The sequence below is a fragment of the Desmodus rotundus genome, chromosome 1 (genome assembly GCF_022682495.2).
Source record: "Desmodus rotundus isolate HL8 chromosome 1, HLdesRot8A.1, whole genome shotgun sequence".
Lineage (NCBI taxonomy): Eukaryota > Metazoa > Chordata > Mammalia > Chiroptera > Phyllostomidae > Desmodus > Desmodus rotundus.
Genome location: NC_071387.1, coordinates 151,297,623 through 151,320,948, shown reverse-complemented (window position 1 = coordinate 151,320,948; position 23,326 = coordinate 151,297,623). Strand labels below are relative to the sequence as shown.

General features: G+C 36.5%; 1 protein-coding gene across 3 annotated transcripts in view; it reads right to left on the bottom strand.

The window, feature by feature from the left end:
- KIAA0825 (KIAA0825 ortholog) overlaps positions 1-23,326 on the bottom strand; it is a 381,528-nt gene that overhangs the window by 106,876 nt on the left and 251,326 nt on the right. The window contains exon 20 of one of the 3 annotated variants that reach the window (XM_053911865.1): positions 14,194-14,244. The exons of the other annotated variants lie outside the window; for them this stretch is intronic. Within the exon in view, the coding sequence (XP_053767840.1) occupies positions 14,220-14,244 (25 nt within the window). The 3' untranslated portion in view covers positions 14,194-14,219. Of the gene's footprint in view, positions 1-14,193; positions 14,245-23,326 lie in introns of those variants that run through there. 3 annotated transcript variants of the gene reach the window in all.

Sequence of the window (23,326 nt, the reverse complement as noted above, 5' to 3'; positions counted from 1 at the left end):
ACATAAACTGGGAAAGAAAATTAGACAGAGAATGTGAGTGGTTACGGGCATGGCAAGTATTGTTCAATATCCTGCCTTGTGTAATTTATTGTTTTAAAGTTACATTTGGTTCCATAGCTGTTTCCTTTAATATTTACCTAGTGGGCTTCCCAACTGCCCAGGTTGTATTTTTTTTTAACGGACACAGATTTCTTTCCTGAGAATAGGGGATTGATGGAACAAAGGTGATCTCTCTACATAGAATATGGAAAAGATCATATCTGCTATGCAAGGCCATTTGTCACAGGAAGCCAGAGGTGTAGCAGGAAGAGTGTGGGGTTTGACAAGCCTAGATGAACGTTTTTGTTCTGCCATTCATACATGGGATTAGAAGGTTAAAGAAAACTCCAGATATCAGTAATTAGTGAGGCTGTTCTCAGCTTGACAAGGACTAGTTTGGGGAAATGTCTGTGTAGTATTTTTAGAAAACATCAGTGTGAACATTATTTCAGATGATAAAAAATAGATAAATCTTATTAAAATCAATGTGTTTAGCATTATGGGCCGGGTACTGTGCTAGACCTGGAGATGCAATGATGAGTAAGATGTGCCCCCACCTCTGGAGAAGGGAGAGATAAAAGTAAAAATAATTAAAATAAACTGTGACTAATTTCTATTAAAGGGAAAGCCCAGGTAATTAGGGGAGCCCTTGGGGAATTCGGAAAGCCTGGGGGATGGGTGCTTGTCTCCTTCAAAATGGCCCTGAAGGACGAATGACATTTGAGCAGATAAATAGTAGGAAAAATAAATAGACAGAAAAGCACATATAAAAAATGCATGGGAAAGTAGTTTGTTTTCTAGTTTGGGAAGAGAATTCAAAGTCTACAGAGAAAGCAAGATAGGAGATGAAGAGAGAAAGGTACTCTGGGGTGAGATTGGCTGATGGTGCGGGTACTATGCAGATCTCGGGATTCGATCCTGTAGAAAATGCACAGTCCCTGAGGACTTGGGACACGGGACACACGATCACATCTGCAGTATTATGGAGTGGAGGGTGGATGGTGGCAGAATACACCACCCAAAATATGTCTTTGGCATATGGATTATTTTGAGCTAAAGACAGTTGAATACAGCTGGTGCCAGGTTAATCTGACCACTCTTTTTCTTCTTGGAAGCAGGAGATAAAACTCCCAGTGAAGGGGGCCCTCCCTATACCAGGAGGAAACATTTTTATCACCAGAGAGGAGACTCCAAGAGAAATCTGTACAGACTCAGTCTTACCTATCATCTCCCCACATATTTTAGTTACTTCCCCACAATTACTACTTTTTGTTCAACCCAGTACATAAGCACTTAGGTCTAGTCACTTCTTTGGGTCTTTATTTTCCCTGTGAGCCTCCCATGGGCATGTAAAAATCTGTGTGCCTTTCTTCTGTTAATTTATTTTATGTCAATTTGATTCTCAGGCCCAGACAGAGACTCTGAGGAGATTGAAAGTGTCCTCCCTACCCCAAGGCCCCACAGAGGGCGAGTTATTAGAAGTATGGCGACCACTGGAAGGGATCCCTGGCTTCTACTAAATGTACTCACCTGTGGAGGCTCATACCCTGAAGGACGGGGGAAACTTAGCTCCTATTTACACACCCAACACAGGGTTAAATAGAATGGGATGAAGACTGGTGATAATTCATACAGACTGAGAAGAGTTTGTCTAGCTTAAGAGCATACAGGTAGGTGTATTGTTACTGTCATGAAACGTGGAAAGAGAGAGGAATCGAAGGAAACTGTTGTTAAAGGGCCCTACACTAGACATGGTTGTTCTCTGCTCAGAAATGTGGAAAAAACAGTCTTTTCCCTACTCTTGCTTTCCAGTAAATGAGAATTCTTTTCCTAAGTGAACTCTTGGTCTCTCTCTGTCTCTTCACTCTGTTCAGTTGAAGGTGATGGTGCTTAACCTATTGGTAAAGTTATAAATAACTAAGTAGACTGTGCCCAGGTCCACCCTTCTTCCTGTGATCTGCCTAACCAGGAAGTTGTCTAACTGTGGGTTCAGAAACCACATCTCCATCACTTATTAGGCAAACGTGAGATTCTTGGCTTCCTCTGATACTGTGTTTTAGATCTTATTGTTCACAACCAAAGTAGGGGAGAGAAGTATAGCTTACTGGGGCCCCGTAGGTATCCCAACAGCAAGGGAGTATATTTTTTGGCCTTTATTCTGGTGTTTGGGACTATTCTAGACCTGAAAGGAGTCCTTTTGAGGATCAGCCACAGTATTATGTAAAGCGCTCAAAAAAGAAGACACATAAAACCCAGGACATGTAACCAAAGGAGGCAAACGCTAGGCTAAAGGAGGGGCTGAACCCAGAGAAAGTCCAAGGTCTGTTCATTCAAGGACAAATCAGCAATGAAAGCAAGGCGTTCCTCACCTCTGTGATGGCTAGGGTTAAACAGAAGGGAGTCTGACTGCTCATTTGGACATTCAGAGTATTAGAAATGTTGATTTCTTATAATGGGGCTTAGAATACTAGGTATTACTATTATGCCATATTTAGACTTTACTAAATATGGGTCAACTAAGGTTTTGTGGGTTGGTTCGAAAACCTCTAATTTACTGTAATATTATTACAGTAATATTTGCAGTAATATTGCTACCTCTTTTTAAAAAGGCATCTGAACTTTTAACAACTTGCAAAAAATATTCTCAAATAACTTATTTGTAAATTGAAGACTCACTAGAATGATATAAAGATATCTATCAGCAGAAATAGAGATACTTCAATCTAAGAGGAAAGAAGTCTAGCATTCTTATTGAAAACATTCAGTGTTAAAGACTGAGGTGTCCTATGTACACTAATAATCTATGAAAGTTTTTTTCACCCTATATAAATATTTTGGGAGGGGGAATAAAGCCTCTTTGTATTTTGCCATATTTTGTACATCTCTCAGATTTTCTTTTGTATATCTCATAAATCTGTCTTTATTCTTTTATCTCTTTTTCATATGTAAAACTTTAACTTCAATATACTAATTAAAAACTCACAGATGACAGAAGTAGGAATTGTGATTCTGACAAATTCATCAAGAAAATTTTTCTAATTCTGCTTCAAAATATTGAATTTTGAAATCAGTACATAAAGATATGGTACTGAAATACAATCAAATAAAAATGTACAGAAACTGACAATTAGCTTTAAACTATCTTATGATCCTATATAGTGAGACATTGAATGTATATGTGGTTCCTAGCATATTAATGAATTTGAAGTGGAAATCAATAATGTCCCACTAATTCATTTAGGGTTAAAGTTGACTTCACTCCTGCCAGAAAGACAATGAGACATAGTTACATTATAATAATGCAAATATGTAAAAGTGAAAAATTGAAGTTGTAAAAAAACTTTCTTGAGTGAATGAGTTAAATTACATCTTAACAATCAATCTTAAATGTATAACAGGAATAAGTATATTAAAGTACTTCTGCTTGCAACATTTCACAATTTGCTTGCATTGGTTTCTAAGTATTTTATATAAAAATTGGGCATGAAAGATTGAAATTTAGAAACACTAACCTATACTATTGGATGTTGACTACATTTTTCAAGGACCTGAAAAAATAATATCTAATCATTAAGTTATATAATTCTATCAAGGGCCTAATATATGATTGACACTTATTTAGATTATTTAGTTGAGATTTTCCTTGGAGTCAGGGAGCCTGAGTTTACCACTCCATCCAAGTTTCTTACAGCACTGAGGGTCCAGGAATTTAGGCAACTCATATTTATGACAGTATGTTGTTGGTGGAAATAACTTTTCTGTTAAGTTATATTGAATTATTACTACTTTTTAAGTCAGATTTTGATAGTGAATGAAGTTAACATGTACCTTTTTAGATAGTGAAAGATATATATATATATATATATATATATATATATATATATATATATATATATAGCTAAATGACAAATCCATATATTCTTAAATTACCTGAATAATTTCCTTAATTTTCAGTCTTGTTGCCACACATGTGGGCCTCTGAATAGGAAGTCACTACAGAGGTTACAGATTTCCCTACCTCTTACCCTTAGTTTTTCTCTAAGATGGGAACCAAATGGTCACATAATATAAATTACCTATTTCACTATCATTCCTTTATTTTTATCAAAATAAAATGTAACACTGCCACGTCAGAACTGTACACATGAGCCTAAGCCACTTAAAGGACAGGTTGAATAAACTACCTATATTTTAAGCAATTAATGAACATGAAGTATTAATTAACAAGAAGCTCTAAAAAATTTACCAAATTTTCTGCTCATATATTCTTAAATAAGTACTGTTTACACTCTACATGGCATAATATCTAAGTAAGCGGCTCAGGAGATACAAAGGGACTAATATGAACTATAAAAACTCAAAATAAGATCAGCAGAGTTTAGTGAGAAAAAGCAAAATTTAGAGAAGTTTGAACATTTACTTCTTGGTCTACCAGGCTCACTGCTAGACAAACTATTCAAACCCAAGGGATAAAGTAAGAATGAATGTAGCACATTATATACAATAGCATGGAAAAAGCAGGCTTTGCATGGAATATTGTAATGGCATAGAGTCACAAACATTTAAAATGGGTTAGACCTTAGAAATCACTACAGACCAACTATATTGTCCATCATTCCTCCCCCTCCTTTCCTTTTTACTTTTCCTATCCTATTTTATCTCTCTTTACTCCATCATATCCCTTCCCTCCTTCTTCTCTCCTCACCTTTCCTTCCTCTTCCCTCTTCCCTCCTTCCTTTCTATTACCTACTGCATGCACAGTCTTTGTGAGGCATCAGGCTAGGTCCCAATGGAATATAATTAGGGTCAGTTATCTGTCTTCAAAGAGCCCATCACCACCTTTGTAGGAGGGGCCAGTACAGTAACAGATGATCGTCATTCAATGTGACGATTACAATGAAGTGAAGGCAGATCTGAGGACAGGCACCAAACATTAGCTGGATGAGGTGATTCCTGAGATACATTTTGTTTTTAAGATACAAAACTTGTGCTCACAACTTTATTTCCAAGTGTGGTTAAAGTGACGTGCTCTGCGTATCTATTCCATACTGTCTGTGCAGTGACAGACAGCCAGTAAGAACTTTCACTGGGATATTATACAAATTTTAAAGCCCACTGGTAGTAGATTATTAACTAGCTCTTTTTAGACACAGAATCTATAAGTATATATATCTTTAAATATAAATATGGGCACATGTCTTTAATTACTACCTTATATAAAAAGCTTGAAATCCTATCATAAATGCTCAAGAACATGGACGTTGTATAGTTCCCTTGCTTGGTTAATTTGGGGAGAAGTCCAATATTTCAGGAAATTCAGGTTCACCTTGATTTATGTGTCACTTAGATAAAAAGAAATCACAAAGAATTGGAGAATTAATATAAGAAGTTAACATCCTTGCAAGAATCAACAACCAACTTTGTTTCTTCACATCCCAAGGAAACGGGAAAAGTGCAAAGAGGGGAGGCACCCACAAGGTAGCCCCTCAGGAAGATCTGGAAGGACACAGTGCCTACTGGTGGTGGAAGCAAGGTTAGGGACAACCTGGAGACTCATCCCACACCACATGCTCCTGTGTTTCTGCGGGTGACAGGAGGGAAAGCTGAGATGTACCTTAAAGCAGAAGCAGGATTATCTAGGAAAAATGGACAAATACATATCAGGCAGAAAAGAAAACATGAATGAAGACCCAGGGAACAGAAAGCATCAAACAATATCTGTATAAGGCACAGTCTGTACAGCCACATTTGGTGGCCTGCGGAGTGATAGGATTAATCTTCTATTACAGAATGTCATGCTGGCATCAGAGCAGAAGGTGGTTTCAAAAAGAATAAAACTGGAGTTCTGAAGATCAGTTGGGGATTTCTTTTTTTTTTTTTTTACTGAATTCCAGGTGAGAGATGATTAATGCCTAGTGATCCTAAAATTAAGAACATTAAACAACATGCCCGGTAGATTCAGAATCAAACCACAGGTTTCTTCACTCCCTGCCCAGGACTCTCTCCACTATACCAGAAACACAGTTTCCCATCCTGTGGTAAAACTGAAACATTTTTTTTGTTGTAGGCTCTGTTAACTACACGTAAATCCATGAAGGATAAATATTTTGGGATGATCAGATTACTGAGCTCTGGGAGCTCAGCTGCAAATTTTTTACAAGGAGCAATTCAATATTCATTTATCATGAGTATTTGGCATGACACGCTCATCTTTTGCATATATAGATGAGCCATTGGAGGGGGGAAGGAAAATTCCAACCAGAGTCCTTGACATCATATTCATTGTTAACAGATATTTGGCCTCTCACTCTCACAGCAAAGGGTAAGTAAGGGTCTTCTCCTGGTATAATTTCTTTATGTGTGATATCTCAGTCTGCCACTTCTCATGCCCCAATAGCTGCTCCAGCAACCCCCTGCCCCCGCTGCTGGTGCCACTGCAACATGTCAGGTAATGAGGTAAGGGAACACTTGAGTTCTTCATGTGCCAAGATGAGAAAAATTAATTTTCAGTGCTAAAAAGATGAGACTGCTGGTGCAGACGGTCACTAACCACCACCAGCTGCTCCATAGATTTGGAGTTTGGAAAAGGGAGCCCATTTCAAAATCAATAACATAACTCCAGAACATGAGAAAACTAGTTATATCAGTGTTTTGAGCAAGAAGATATCGTCCAAATCATACTAAATAGTTGCATAATTTGAAAAAAGTGTTGACAGTTCAGTTTGTCCTCATGCTATTGTTCTGAAATCTCAATATAAAGAGAAAGCCATATACAAATATTGGTTTGTTTTAGTAGACAAATAAACGGAGTTCAAGTATGTATCTACGGGATTTATTTACAAGGCGGCAGTTTTAATAGAGCAGGTCTTTTGGTGGAGGCAGGGGAGAATGTAAAATCTTAACTACATATAATCTTCCTGAATTCCAATAAAGGTCAAATAATTTTACACATATACACATGCAAGCACACACGTTGTAACCAAAAGCATGTTCTTGCACTTTGTGTCATTTAAAGTATAGAAATATGACTTTTCTAAAAGGTGTGAATAAAGAGTACACAGATGTATTCAATAATTCCCTTAATCAAATTGTCTCTCCTCAACTACATGGATCTGGAACAATGATTCTCAATTTAGGCTGCGCATTGGAATCACCTGGGAGGCTTATAAAACAGCCAATGCCAAGGCCCCATCCTGGCCCAATGAAGTCAGAGTCTCAGCCTCAGCACTGTGGACATTTTGGGCTGGATAATTCTTTGTGGTTAGGGCTCCCCTGTGCATCCTAGAAGTTTAGCAGTATTCTTGGCCTCTGTCAATTACATGCCAGTAGCAATCCTTTCTTCTTTAGCTGTGACAATCAAAAATGTCTGCAAACATTGGCAATTGTCCCCTGAGGTGGAGGAGGCAAAATTAGCCTTGACTGAGAACCACTGTTTCAGGGGGGGCATCCCCCTTCCCCCCTCTCCTAGCTGACTCTCAGCAGCTGCTGTACTGACACCTCCCTGTAGCCTCCATATGTTGCTATTTCACTCTTTTCATACTACCTGCCCTTACCTTGTTCCATGTTATTCCTACCTTCCACACTGGACACAAGTATTCTATCCAGAAGCTTTCCCCAATGACCCCACCCATCCTGTCTTCCTTTTCTTTCTGTGATTTCAGCATGTTTGTCTTCAGAATGTTAGCAAGCTGCTTCTTCAGTATTCTTGTCTCTTCTGGTGGAGGGTGCCCTCAGTTAGACTGCAATCCCACTGAAGGGATGAAGAAACTGTCTTCTGCTTTTATAATCACAGATTTTTTTTAAACAGAAGGTTCTAAACTGTCATCTTGCCCTTCTTGCCTTTACCAGGCAACATATAAGGCAATGTCAGATACAACTTAATACGATATGGGATCTCCCAAAAAAATTTCAGTTGGATTTTTTTGGAGGAATTCAAATTGACTTTAAAATTTATATGGAAGCCTATAGCCACATACAGATATGTACATCTTAAAAAAGAAGGACTTGACCTGCCAGATATTAAGCCACACAATAAAGCCATAATAATAAAAATCATACTGAACTGGCACAAAAATAGACCAACTGATGAATGGAACAGAATGCAGAACTTAGACTCATGCATATATGTAAATTTAATAAATGAGTAAAGTAGCACCACAAATCAATTTTAGCACAGCAAAGGGAATGATCAATTAGGAAATCTTATACAGCCAATCTTCTTGGTATAAAACGTTAAAATTCACAGTTACTGTTTGATTTTTCTCAAATAATTTCAACTCAGTTTCTGTTTTGTCAGTTTCACCCTCAAAATCAAGTTTTTTTTTTCACCTGGTTGCTTAATAAAATGAGACTGGCCACTTTAATGTAAGCAATGTTTGTAGGAATGATCAGTGACAAGTAAATACTTTGACTGGAATTTTCAAATGTGTAAAAAGCCAATTTCAAGCTAAACAGTTATTTATTTTTTAATTGCCTTTTCTTGTTTTTTTTTAAAGATTTTATTTAATTATTTTTAGATAGAGGGGAAGGGAGGGAGAAAGACAGGGAGAGAAACATCAATGTGTGGTTGCCTCTCACACACCCTCTACTGGGGACCTGGCCCACAACCCAGGCATGTGCCCTGACTGGGAATCGAACCAGTGACCCTTCAGTTCACAGGCTGGCACTGAATCCACTGAGCCACACCAGCTAAACAATGATTTATTTAAAGGAAAAGAAAATTATAAAGAATATTTTCAAATGAAAATATAAAAGTGTAAAGTACAAGAGACACAAGGTGTAAAAATTTTGGTGCAGAGAGGGTATGTAAAATGAAGAAGAAAGCTAAAATAGAAGTTAAGGAAAACCATAAAATAAAATGATTCTCAATAAAGCAGAAGAATGCAATTATTACCCTCAGGAGATTGCAGTTTCAAGGAAATAATGTAAACATTCAAGCCTAAAAGGCAGGAATAGGAAGAAATTCTAATTCAGAGTCTTTATCTTTAAATCTGAGCTGAATGGTTACTACATTAAAAAATCTTTTATTACATTTTGGGTGAGTAATAATACTGCTCTTGATTTATTGAATATCTTTATACTAGTGATTCCAAAGTGCTCTGAAAATATCTTGTGACAGATATTATTTCCTTTTAACAGATGGAGAAATTGAGGTTTTATAGAGCTTAAGTGACTTGTTCATTGTCACGATTAATCAATGGTAATGCCGAAAATGGAATTTAAAGTTCTCTGCTCTCCAGTGTAGAGACTGTTTTCTGTCTTATGTTAAATGATCCATAATTAACTTACTATAGGAATGAAGTAGATTCTTAAAGGATAATTATGAAGGTCACGCCTTGGTTAAGATTCATGCTCATGTTCTATCACTAATAAAACCATTAAAAATACTCAAATACTTAAATATTTTTAGAGAAACTGAACTTGTTATTTAAATAAGACCAATTGTAGACATGTCAAAATTTCAGCAGCAATTAGTAAACTGGAAGATGTTTTAACTTAAACATTTTAAATCCATTTGTTAGTCCCTCCTAATTTATTTACCTGTCTTCTTAATGAGTTCCTAGCAAGTCCAATTAGTATTTTATGAAACAATTACTTCCAAACTAAGAAATAACCTCATGTATAGCTTATGACTTTTTAAGCTTAACACGTCTTTTCGATGCTCTACACGTTCATATGAAGAGCGCTAACCAATTAAACACAAACGGAATTACAGAATGCCTAAACCGGCAACACAGGGCTAACCTTCTGTTTTTCCTACGTGTTGGAAACACTGATGGAATCTAGTGTTGATATATTTTTAAGTAAGGATTCCATCCAGTTATTCAATTACATACTGACTACAAATAATTGATCTTTTATTGATTGAACAGTCTGCCGACGCATAGTTATCCATCTGGATCTAACATAAACAGAAAACAGTGACATTTAAAACTACCCTCCCAAGTAAACTTGTATCATAAAATTTATACAGAAATTATGTATTTGGGCTGGATTCCCTATAATAAATTAAGGAGACATGAATCATCAGCCACGTTCCCATTTGATATTTTTCTCTTATCAGACCGTTCAAGTTCTCAAATTTTTAATATTTTCCCAATATCTAATTATAACTGATTTGTCTTTAGTAAAAATGTCACCTTGACAGAATTATGTTCTGAAATTATAGGAAGAAGCTGGCATTCTTGAAATGTCCGCCGACATCCATGCCTCTGTCATTCCACTCTGAATTGGCCCAAATGATACTTAATTATACCTTAATCCACCTTGTAAGAAAACTGCCACCAAACAGGATCCCTTCCGTTCTAACTACCACAGTGTACTTAGCTGGGACCAATCACCCTGCCGATAACCTGCCAGCTTCACTCTTTTAGACGTGGCACAGTCAGTGCCATTTCTGCAGCAAGAACTCATCAGGGCCCTCCCTCCCTTCATTTCTACATATTTATTAAATATGTAACAAACTTGTAGCTTGTCATTCAATTCTATTCAGAACCTGGATTTAATACAACTTTCAAGTACTAATATGCACCTGTTTATTTTGTGCTTTTTTGTTATTCTTTAAATATAACTTGCCTTTTTTTAATCCTTTGCTTTCAAAGCTATTTGCCAGTAATAGCTCCTCAAATGGTCCACCTTAAATGTCACCTTCTTGGTACAGTACCCCTTGATTAACAGTTTCATCTCCCCATCTCTCCCATTTCTACTGCCCCTGCTTCCTTCTTAATTCTATAGAAACATTGCATGACTTTTACTGAACGTATCTTGTATTAATTTCTGTACGGCTCTTTGTGTGCAAGTTTCCGTTTCTCTTACTGGACCTTCAGAGTCCTGTGGCAGGCCTCTACCCTGGCGTGCGCCAGTGTTCCAACCTCAGTGGGAGCCCAGTACATGTTCATTAAATGAATGGACACAGGAAAAGAAGAAAATTAGAGGAATTATACAAGATAGTCAAATTGGTAAAGAATAAAATCAAAAGCTGTACATGCAATTTACGTGAACTTATAGCTCAGCCTGGGTATTGAAATAGTTATTTACTTCTCCAAAGAGAAAATATTTTAAAAATATAATAAATGCACTTAAGACAGGAATAGTGCCTATTTGGTTCGCTGATATATTCCAAGTGCTTAATGCAATGTCAGTAGTCCTTTGACAAACATTAATTGAATGAACAAATAAATACCAAAAAAACAGTTATTTTAAAACATGTTCTGGTTTTTTATATGTTCTTTAGATTTTTACTCACCCTCATTCCCTAAAATTCCAGTTGAAGAAATCTAGTCCAATTTCATTTTTTAAAATATACCTGGTAATGTCTCCAACAGAGATATTAAGAAAAATATGAAACTACTGATATATTGAGCATGAGTCTTGCATACTGAAATCCCATATTACAAAGAGAGAGGCCAGTGAACTTTCTTGAGCAGATAATATGGTCTCACATTGTCAATGATGAAGAGAGCTATTGTCTACATGTTTTTATGGATTTAACTAAAGTTCGTCAGCAGGTTCAACTTCTAGCTCTTGCTCAGCTCTCACTGAGCTGAGAAAGTTATGAAGACCAGAGAGTCCATTAGGTGATGACTGGTCATGCCAGAGCTGATGGTATCACTTTGATCCACTCTGCACAGCTCTCAGATAAAGCAGCCCTGTAATCATAGGCTTAGCCTTCCTAAACACAGCACAGACAGCCACGGCCAGAAAGAGTAAAGAAAACCAGCAGCTGGGGCTGATGTGGGGGTTAGTCCATCCCGCGAGTTCTGAAGGAAACTTTTCAAGTCAAAAACTGCAGAGGTCACATGTCAGCCAACACGAGAGCAAACCCAGAGCAATTCAGAAAGCAAAGATGAAAACTATAATCAAATTCTGCTACCTGAGTGGCACATTGCCTAATGCACTGATAACAAAACAGAAACCCCTAATCAAGAAGTCAGCATGTTGTTTAGGACAAGAGTAGATCAAGTGTAGTGTCAACATGGCTACAAAGTCAGACCAAGCAACATATTGAGTGCTGACAGCATTCATCTGCTTCTTGTCTTTCTTTCTGATTAGCAGACTTAGTCAAAGTGGCACATCAAGGCTCATGAAGACTGTGTGTGCATGCAGATGTGTGTATTAACTACTATTTGTTATTAAAAATTCAGTTCAGATAAATTCTTCCATAAGCCTTCACTAATTGCCACCCCACCTCCTATACATCTTTGCTGCTTGATATTTGATATATGCATACAGTGTCCACGTACCACGAATGAGTAATGTATGTTTATGTGTCAGTCTCCCCACTTGGACTGTAGGCCCTCTGAGGTCAGGGACAGGTCCTACTCACCTCTGTATCCCATTGTACTAGCCGCCTAGTGGATGCTTCACAAATCAGAGAGATAATAGAATATTTTGACCTAGATGGTGCTTGGTTGAAATCCTGGCTCCATCCCTGGAGGCCTGTGGCCTGATGCTATGGTCTATATTCAGGGAAACTGCACCACAACTCTCTGTCCTGCTTCTCATCTGAGGTCATCCAGGGCTCTGACCCCTACAGCCTGTGGGTCATACCCACATGTCCCTCTGCTCACCTCACACCTAGAGCACCAGATGTTCATGTGTCCAGAATAAGAGTTAGCACAGGCCCCAATTTTACTAGCTTTGTATACTCTAGAAAATGACTTATTTTCTCTGAGCCTCAGTTTCCTCAGATGTTAAATGGGAATAATAAAGCCTATACTTTGAATGGCTATCATGAAGATGAAATAGATAATGTATATAAACCCTCTGCCACCAGCTCCTGGCATATGGCAGGCCCAGAATAAATGGTAACTGTTTTTAAACCACTTCTACCAATATCACCTCTAGCTACAAATACATAGATCAGTCTTCAGATGACTTTTAGCTAGAAAGGTGACAGTTTTTACAGACACAAAGGTCTGCAATGTATTTTGAAATACAAAAGACAAATGTTCATAGCAGCACAATTGACAATAGCAAAGTGCTGAAAGCAACCTAGGTGCCCATCAGTAAATGAGTGGATCAAAAACTATGGCACATTTACATAATGGAATACAATGCAGCAGAAAGAAAGAAGGAGCTCCTACCCTTTGCTATAGCATGGATGGATCTATAGAGCATTATGCTATGTGAAAAAAGCTAGGCAGTGAAAGAGAAATACTGTATGATCTCATCTATAAGTGGAACCTAATCAACAAAACAAACAAGCAAGCAAAATACAACCAGAGACATTGAAATAAAGAACGAACTGACAGTAACCAGAGAGGAGTGGGGAGGGGATAATGGGGGAAAAAGGGGATAATGGGGGGGCATCAAGGAACATATATAAAGGACACATGGACAAAGCCAAAGGGGGTGGGTTCCATGGTGGGAGGCAGGGATGGGTGGGGTGAGGGGTGTGGGGGGTGAAAATGAAGACAAATGTGCTTGAACGACAATAAAAAAAAAATACAACTAGCACTTCACTAAATGTTTAAAAGCAAAAAAATAAAAAATCCTTCCTGAATCCTAATGTGCCAGATTGTATACCTTCACTAATTATCATTTTATAAATAAAAATGGGCAACTAATTCAGCTGCTATATCTTCCTTCTGTTTGGAAAACAAGTATAATTATTCTAAGGCACTAAGATATATGCTCAACAGCTTATTTGTCAAATCAAGACTTTTACAAATTTTACTATATATTCATCCAAGACTATACTACTCATTTTAAAATTTCAAGTGCCTGAGAAATAATGAACTAAAATAAGGCCTTTTTTCTCTCCAAAAAAATATATTTAGAAGCCAAAGGAAATTATTATATTAAAGACAGCTTCATTCTGAACATCTTAATAAAAGACTGTGAAATATCGTTTTTCCCACTCACTGAATTTCTAGAAAAGTGTGCTAAATTTAAACATTTAGTAGTCATGACTAAATAATTAAATATGAACTTAAAAAATTATCTTACTGGTTGTTCCAGGCTGTGTCATGAGGCTAAATGGCAACTTCTCCTGTCACTGTGTTTCTGGAGTGACCACGCCAGGGATCCACCAGATGTCTATGCTCTTGTTCCTGGGGGCACTCGGACAACAGGAGGCTTCCTTAGAACCATCCTAGCGACTCACAAGTTCAGTTTCATCAGCTTTAACCACGATCACAAAGAAGAAGGTTTAAGGGCACGTGGCCATGCCTGTTCTTTCAGCTCTCTTGTAAAGATTGTTTTCTGAAAAAAAAAAAAATGGCTAAAGGCCATTGGGTTAGCCCAACTCTTCTTTCACCCAAGTTCTAGAAGGAGGTACCTAAAATGATGAAAATTAGGAGACCTGTAGCAGGAAGCAGGAAAGGAAGCAGTGCGCTCATAGTGGGTGAGTTTACAGCATTTCTGTAAGCCCTTAATTGTCAACCATCTCAAGAACATGAAACATCAGCTCAGATTTCTTGCTCTGGTCTCTGATTTATGCTAATTTCCTAATAATAGGAAAAAAGTATTTAAAATAGAATTGGAGTCATTCTTAAGGAAAAATTATGAAATAAAAATTAGAATATCAATTTTGAATAGAGATTAAGGTATACTCAGAGGATGACTATAATAAAAGAATCAAGGCTAAAGAATATAGACACTGGAAGAAAAATTTCAGTTGGAGAAATCAAGTGTCTATTTAGCAATCTGAATAGAGATATTTATTAATCTGTAAAGCTCTAGTTGCAAGGCTTCTTAATGTGTACCTATTTGGGTAGAAATTTAGCTCAAACCCTGGGATGCTTTCCTATTTTCCTTTTGTTTTTATCTATCCATAAACAAATACACATATGTTTGAAATGTGAAAAAAGCTTAAATTTTGCAGCAGCTTTTGTAAAAATAATGGAAACTTTTGTAAAAACAGCTTTAAACACCCTGTTTGCCAAGTCAAACAATGTGCCAATTCTGCAAAAGCTGCTACAGGTTTTGTGCTTGTTAAGAGCTGTGGAACTTATTTAAACATAGGAATAATTACAATTCTATCAGCCACTTCTTAAAATTGTGTTAAGGCTTCTGAATTAAAGGCCAACCCCAAACATGAGCTGCGTTTGGCAGCAAATCACATTTCTTATGACTGTGCCCAATATATGGGCGTAACTTCCTTTCCTGACTGACTGATACTAGGGAACTGCTATTGCTGCTGATGGAACTTAAGGCCTATGTCCTTGTCCCTCCGTCTTTTTCTTACCCTTTGGGAGTAACAGGGCATTTGAAAAGGTCATTGGCTGAGAACAGGAGTACTGAAGCAGAGTTATTTTCTGTAACTTTCCCTTTAGATGCTTGCATTTGCTTTCCAGAAACAATGCTACAGAAGACAGAAGAGTTTTCATTATTTCTTAGACAACTCTAATCAAGTAAACACAGTTTTTGGAAAAGAGTAAGAGAAATGACCACTGTACTGAAGAAGAGTGACTGTCATTTGAAAGTTAGTTCAGGCCCTAAGATATGAAGGACAAGTTGGAAGTTACACGGGATGGAAAGTACAGCACAGGGAAGACAGTCAATAACACTGTTATAACCATGCATGGGGCCAGGTGGGTACTGGAAGTATTGGGGGAGACATGTTGCGTAAAGGATATGATTGTCTAGCCACTATGTTGTGTACATGAAACAAAAACAAAATTATAATGAATGTAAATTGTAACTGAAAAAGTAAAATTTAAAGTATAAATAAACTATCCCCAAACTTAAAATAATGATGGAAACCTCTAAAAATGAGTCCACTTTCATTACTTATCCTTTAAACCATTTTACTCAACATGGAAATAACTCAGAGAACTTAATGTTCTACGGTCAGCTCAGACACACAGAAGCTCAGCTGCACACGGTCACTGCAGCACTAAGTTCAAGAGTAAGATTGTCACCACTCCAAATTGTTCAATCTGGCTTCGCGTGAGGTTGGTGTCTCCAACTCCTGTGCTGTAATGTTGCTTTGTTTAAACGGCAGATTTGAAATAACCAATAACAGCACAGAGAGACAAAGATGAAAAAACAGAACTTGTTTTACTACTTTACTCTCTGCATCCACACAATTTGGAGTTTTTATTTGTGTTGAAGATTTTTAAATGTAAATATTTTTTTCTTTTTTCCAAGTGTGCATTAATGTAATTTTAAAGTATCGATTACTTTCTCCTTTTATGGTGCTGAAATATTTATTATTTATAATTTTTATTTTCATGGCTATATGCAGAAAGTTTAATCATTTGAAATTTTGAAAAAAATGTTCACCATACATGTTACCCTCAGACATCATCATCATCATCACTGTTATTACTCATTTCACTTTCTGATTGTTGCTGCAAATAATTTGTGTTGTATAGAATGTGGGTGTTAAGAATGATCTCCTCCAGGTGTCAAATGTGCTCAGTATGCCACTGACTTAAATAGGAACTTCATGCAATTTACTGATGTCATTAGTTTCTTCTTTCTTCCCTAGTGCAGTTATGATAAAAATGCACAATTTAGAAGACTGGTGGAAACTGCTGATCTCTTCAAGTTACTGTCAGCTCAGAGGAAGCCACAATTAAGACTGCCTAGAATTTTGAAGGCAATGCTTATTTGTGTGGAATTTAAGCACTCTTCATTTGGGAACTGAAAGAACTCATTTGAACTACCATAGGGGATTTTTGTATTTTATTTTTGAGGTTCCAGGTTATTTGTTGGATTACATTCTTCTTCTTTTTCTTTCCCCTTCGTTTTTCTCTGATCTCATTTATGTAGATTTCTGTCACTTGTGCATTAGAAGCAAGTGAGGAGGGTTCTGAATCTACAGAGATGCCAAAAATCAGATTCTTTTGAGTATTTTAATTTTTGAACTAATGATATGCCTCCTTCCAGAAATTATCAACAGTGAGATTCCTTTGAATATGTTCATCTTGTATGTGAGCAGCTGGAGAATCAGCTGGCAGGGTAGTTAGTTGTGAAGATAGAAAAAAAAGTGTCACCACAGAGAAACATTCGGTGTGACCCAACCTTTCCTTTTTTATTGTTTTTGAGGGCACGTAACAGGGTAAGGTAACCCCCATACTGCGCTGTGTAAGTGAACAATAAGCAGTTAAGTATAATAAACTCAACAATTTCTCTTCAGCATATTGCACAATCACCTATAAAGCAAAAAAACTTTGTATTTTTTGTTTCCATTCAGTTTTAAGAGCATTTCCCTTTCTTTCCTATTTAATTCATCAAATTCCATACAAGCTAAACTATACAGTATCCTAAGGACTGTGCACAGGCTGGATAACTACGGACTCATTGTTATATTTAAAGTGCATACACCTAAACCCTTCCTGTTTCAGGTTTATATATAATATTCCTCAAATTCACATCTATTAAACTGTTAAGGGAAATTTTACTTTCCCTCATAATTTGAAATTTCTATATAGTAATTTCTAATAATGGGAATTTTATTTTCACACTTACTAGTTTAACGCCAAAGGCAGAGATATGGTGTTAATAATAATTATGAAAGTTTAAATGACTTTGGGGAGCTTAAGTAAAACGAGAAAATTTATTTTTGAAATGTATTGGAATAAGGAACAGGGTGTCAGCATTCATGAGTTCCTTAACTAGAGCTGTTACAAATATTTGTACCTGCTTCTCATTTGGAAAATGAAGGCACATACCTAAAACAAAATGACCTTTAATTTTTTATAGGTAACTGACCTAGACAAAATTATAAAATAGACAATTGGGGGCAAATTCTTATATATACAATTTCCCTGAGACTTCTTTTTATCTTTTCCATATGAATAACAGTCATAAAAATTTAAGTGATAAGATTGGTACCATAATATGTCACATACAATAACTTACCAAATACAATATTCTAAGCAGTCATATATTAAAAGGTCATAATAATATTTAATATATATATTAAGGTAATTTAAGTGTTAAGATAAAAATGCCATACCTAAGGACATATAGTCTGTCTTTCTCCCTGAAGATTAAAATTTAACACTTTTCTAAAGTGTATATAACTAACATTGGTTTAAATCATATTAAAATGATAAACTCTAGTTATTCATTTTTATATAAGGCATTTCCTAAGATAGCTCCTAAGTTTTACATATTTTTAACTTGTAATTTGATCTGAGTCAATTGTCCCATTACTGATACTGTATAAATTAATTTATTTCAATTACATTTACTGAATATCAGAGTTTGAAGAAAATTAAATACTTGGGGTTTGTGGAGTTGTTACAATGAGATGGTAACTGATCTATTTCAATTATATTTTAAGGGCAATGAACACAAACATGTAAACTTGCTAGACATATATACTACACTACAGTAGGAAACAGTAATAATTTATCAATCATATTAAAGTTTATATAAAACTTTCCCAAATCTGAAAAGTACCAGCAAGATCTGTTTGCATTTGCCTTTATAAAAGATGAGAATGAAAGGCCATGGCTAAACAGAATTATGATTATGTTTTATAGATCTTGCAAAATATTCTTCCAATACTTTTCTCTTACAGGTGGGCAAGAAAACAATTGGCAGGTAGCCCAGTCCAGGGGGAGGGAGGAAGGAGGATAGAGGAAGGCAGGGGAGTCAAGAAACAGAGAGAGACACCAATGCTGCCTACTTTCATGGATTGACTCCATGAACTCAGCCGCCATAAGGAGAGCTGAAACTTGTTTTCTGCACGGGTCAGTTTTTACTTTTCCTAGAGCATTAATGGTGGGTGATAGGAAATATGGCTTGTCTAGACCTACCACTGAGTCACAGAGTTTTTCTGACCCTCTGACCCTCTTTATCACTAACAGTTTTGCACAGCTTATTCCACTTGTGAGCCTCTCCATTTGGAATCTAAGATTGGGTTAATGCTATGCCCTGTGAATTTCCCAGAAGTAGGGAAGATAATTTATGGATAGAAAGAAAAAGAAAATAAATTCTATACAGATAGTAGGGGTAACTAACTGTTCATACTCAGTTTTATCCCTAGCTTCACAGCCTCCAACTTAGGAGCAGATAGATATTTAACAGTTTTTCCAAACTAAACAATGCAATCTTGATTGATTAGTTGGAAAGGGATGAAAGTGAGAATTCTTATCTATTCCCAAATCTAATAGATATAATGTATTTATAATATAGATATACCCATAGACCAAAAAACTATTTACTCATCTAACATTGCTGAATACCTAGAACTGCGGTAGATACGCAGTGTGAACCTATGGTTTGCACGCATGAGGAGCTCACAGTCCAGCTGATGCGATGAGACTTACACATGCACGGGAAAGAGAAAGCATTATGAAATGGGACCACAGTTGTGAGGCGATCAGAGAATGGAGTGACTCTTCTGGCAGAACTTATTAAGATGAATTTCAGGAAAGAAGGGGGCATGTGAGTGGGTGTTAGAGTATTTAGCTTAATATGTGCAAAAATGGCAAAGATTTTAGGGAAATAGCCAAATAAAATCAAATATAATGAAAACACATTACGACCAAATTGTGCAGATTACATCTAATAGCTTTTCACAAGGAAAGGCTAATATAAACCAGGTTTTGATTCCCTCTCTCCTAAAATGAGCACATTTCCTTACAGATCTTAAATATTAGAACAGTTCCCAAACTTTGTAATATGAATGGCATTTGTGCGCCATAACTCTGAACACTGGATTTCGCTGAATGCTTTTGTAACTGTAGGGGATAAAAGGTGGTTGTTCATTTTATCTTATTAGTAGCTTCCCGGGCCTCCATAGCAGTGCTCCTCGGGCCCCCACTTCATGCACGAGTCATGCAGATTGGAGTTGACTCTCAATTATACCAAGTCTTTCTCTAAAGATGACAGTCCAAATACAGTAGAGATAAAATACATCAAGGTTTAAAATAGGCCCGTTCAGCCCCAGTGCCGCTTCATCATGAAACGATATAATTCACTGACGCCTCTGCCTAGCCTAACATATGTTCTATTCACAGCCCGCGTCACTCTTCATTTGTAATTATTTCCCTTTTTTTCCTTACCCCATCTTGTAATACTTTGCTTGGTTGAAGACAAATACTGAGAGGCAAAGAGTATTATTGTATGATGACCTGTTCCAGGGTGTTAAACCTCTGTCAAGGTTTGATTTTAACACGGGGCCCTGATGACAGTCCATCAATTCCGGCATCATGTCCTGGATTAGACTATATTAATTATCACTTGAGTGCAATATGCATGAAAATGCTGTTTCATTGACTAAAAGGATCTGACTGAATAAAAATCCATTTCTCATCTGGTCGCTTATGGATGAAGACATTTTTTTCTCTTTGCCTTGGATTGTTCTTTATTAAATATGATTTTTATATGATTGTATGAATAAATTGTCTTACCCAACAACAGAACTGGATAGTTTTAAACAAAAAAAATTAATGAGTTGTCTACTCCTGGCAAGTCTCTAACACATATTTACAGTTAATAATTTAGGCAGATTATTTATAACAATACTGCCAAAAAAATTCTTATTTTCAGCATTTATGAGAAAAAGACATTTTCAAATTGTTGCCTCCTTCATTTAAGAAGATGAAACTTACAATTATTTTCAGATGATGGAAGAGCAACAAGCTCTGTCAGGTAACAACTACATTTAAAAATAAAACTAATATTATTTAACTTCTGAAAAGAAGACATTCACATGAAGAATTTCAATGATAGGCAAGTTAAAACTACTAAATTCAACTCACACACAAGTGCATGCATAAATGTTTCCCAAGGAGACAACTTGATAAAAACAAACATAACAACTGAGGCCTAACTTTCACCACATGAGAACTCTAGGTGCTTGCAGTTTCTATTTAGTTTGAACAAAAAAGCCTGTTGGGTTAAGATTAAGAATTTTCTAAATCTTCTCAAGTTAGAACATATCTCAAAACTTTTCCCAACTGTATCTCCAAAATATCATATAATCCTAAATTTAAAATATGAGATTAGGAATCCTAAACCCAAAATTCAGCAAAAAAAAATATATATATATATATTTACTTAAAATACATTATGATATTTAGTCAATAAAGTCAGTTCATATGTTAAAAATAATTTTAAATTACAGTGAAAAGCAAACCACCTTCTCCTTAAAAAATAAACTGAAATGTTTCTACCATTAATACCAGTATTTATTAGTAAATATGATTCTATAATTTTCCCCAAAATGGTCTTTTAGGCAAAAATTTCACAAAGGGTTAAGTTTAAATTTTGAAGTGGGACATTTTAAAAATTGGAAATACATGTTTGTTACAGTGTAAAGGAGAACTGGGCTCCTATAAAGGAACTGTTCAAATTTGGCAAATTAGCAGAGTTAGCACGACTAAAACAAATCACTCCCATTGTCCTTTCCACTAGTCTCACCCCTGTAATGTGGTTATTAGAAGCATTCAGTGGACGATAGAAGGAAGGGGAAAAGCTGTGGTGGTTTGTCCATGGCAGGCTCCCCTCCATCCCTACCTAACGTGTCCGTGGTAAATGAAACAGGACAGCAGTTCCCAAGGTGTGCCACACGCTTTAGTCACTAGGTTGAGACTGGCGGCAAAGAGCTTCATTAGAAAGGTTGTACCCTAAAATCATGATTTTAGAAAGCAATTGATTTCTCACCATATTCTTTGAATAATAGTCATTATATACTGCAGTCAAAATTAGATCACACCTAGAAAACAGGGCCCACATCATGCATACCTTTTTGGCCTAGGAGATAAATATCTCCTAGGAACCTCACCTCTGCTTCGGGTTATGAATTGTTAAATTTACTTAATCTACTGTGAAGGAAGAAACGTGCATATATGAATGGGGCAAATACTTGGTGTGATCGAAAGAGTACTAGGATAGACATTACAGAAGTCATAACACACTCCTGGTTTTGCCGTTGATGAGTTACATGAAACCAGAATCAGTCATTGCTCTGAAAGGGGAAAAAATGATGCTGACCTCCCTGTTCCACGAGTGGACTAGTCCCTGGTAACATGAGTGCAGGGCAGTTTTGCTTCTGCTTTTAGTCTGAGAAGAGAGGGAATAATATGAGGGGAGACCTACATCAACCAGAGAAGAAGTAACAACGGAAGATGCTGACCTGGTCAACAACGTTTCTAATCAAAACGTTCATTGAAGATTTGCTGCATCTCATTGAACTGTGTTGTCATTATTTGTCCCCTAGGCCACAGCCCACACTACCCTTTATGCTCTCTGCTTTCTGTTCAGTCAGATAATGACCAAAATGGGCCATTCAAGCACCTCTCCAACAATACCACACACACACACACACACACACACACACACACACACCACTGGCCTCAAAGGAAAGAAATTTTCCAGTTTTAAAATAACTGTATTTGAATATTAAATTAACCAGCTTAAAAAGAAAGGCATTTCAGAACTGAAAATATTCTGCTTTACTATCATATTCTGAATTCATAATTCTACCATTATCACAAGACCAAGGAGGGTCAATAAAATCTTAAAAGCAATAAAAATAAAAATGCATGTGTTATCTTGCAATTAGTTATGCAATTTCCTTTATTTACAAAATCCAAATCCTCATGCACTGAGGAATGATGGACTAAATTACCTGTTAACATCTCTACCATCAACAAGTTTTAAAAACATACATGAAAATAAAGGCTGAATTTAAATAATATGCCCTGACTGTTTATTCCTCCGATACAAATTTCAGTTTAAATTTATGGAACTAGAAAATATCACAATTTCTGTTGTTCTAACATCAAAATGTTATAACAATAGAAAAGTAAAATTTAAGTTTTGATGTCTCTTTTTTTTACTTTAAATAACCCAGATTTTGTCTCTACTCATGTACATTAATAAAATAACCAATCTTTTCTGGTTCATACACACAGGCCAAAAGGCTTACAGTTAACTTGTAAAACAGAAACCTCCTACCCTCCCTTCCTCCCTCGCTCCACTCCCCCAACCTTTCTTTAGGGCTATAATAATAATAAAAAAATCTCATTGCCTGCTAGTGAAAACCGCCCATCATATGACTATGATACCATTGAATGCAGTGTTTCACAGCCACCACTATGCAGGATTGACATATGACATTTATAAAATGTCAGCACCCCTCCCCCGACTTTTACAGCCTATTCCCCAGCAGGGTTTCACAATGTAAAATGAACTAAAGGCAACCTGTGTGCTCATTAGCTGTGCTACTTCTGATACATTACGTCGATTGACAATGAACCACTGTAATATCAAAGTACAGGTGTAAAAAATAATAAGGCAACGGCTCGTGTAACAAAATCTCACTAACTGAGAATGTGTAATAAATATGCAAGGAGGCAGTTTTTTATTCATTGAA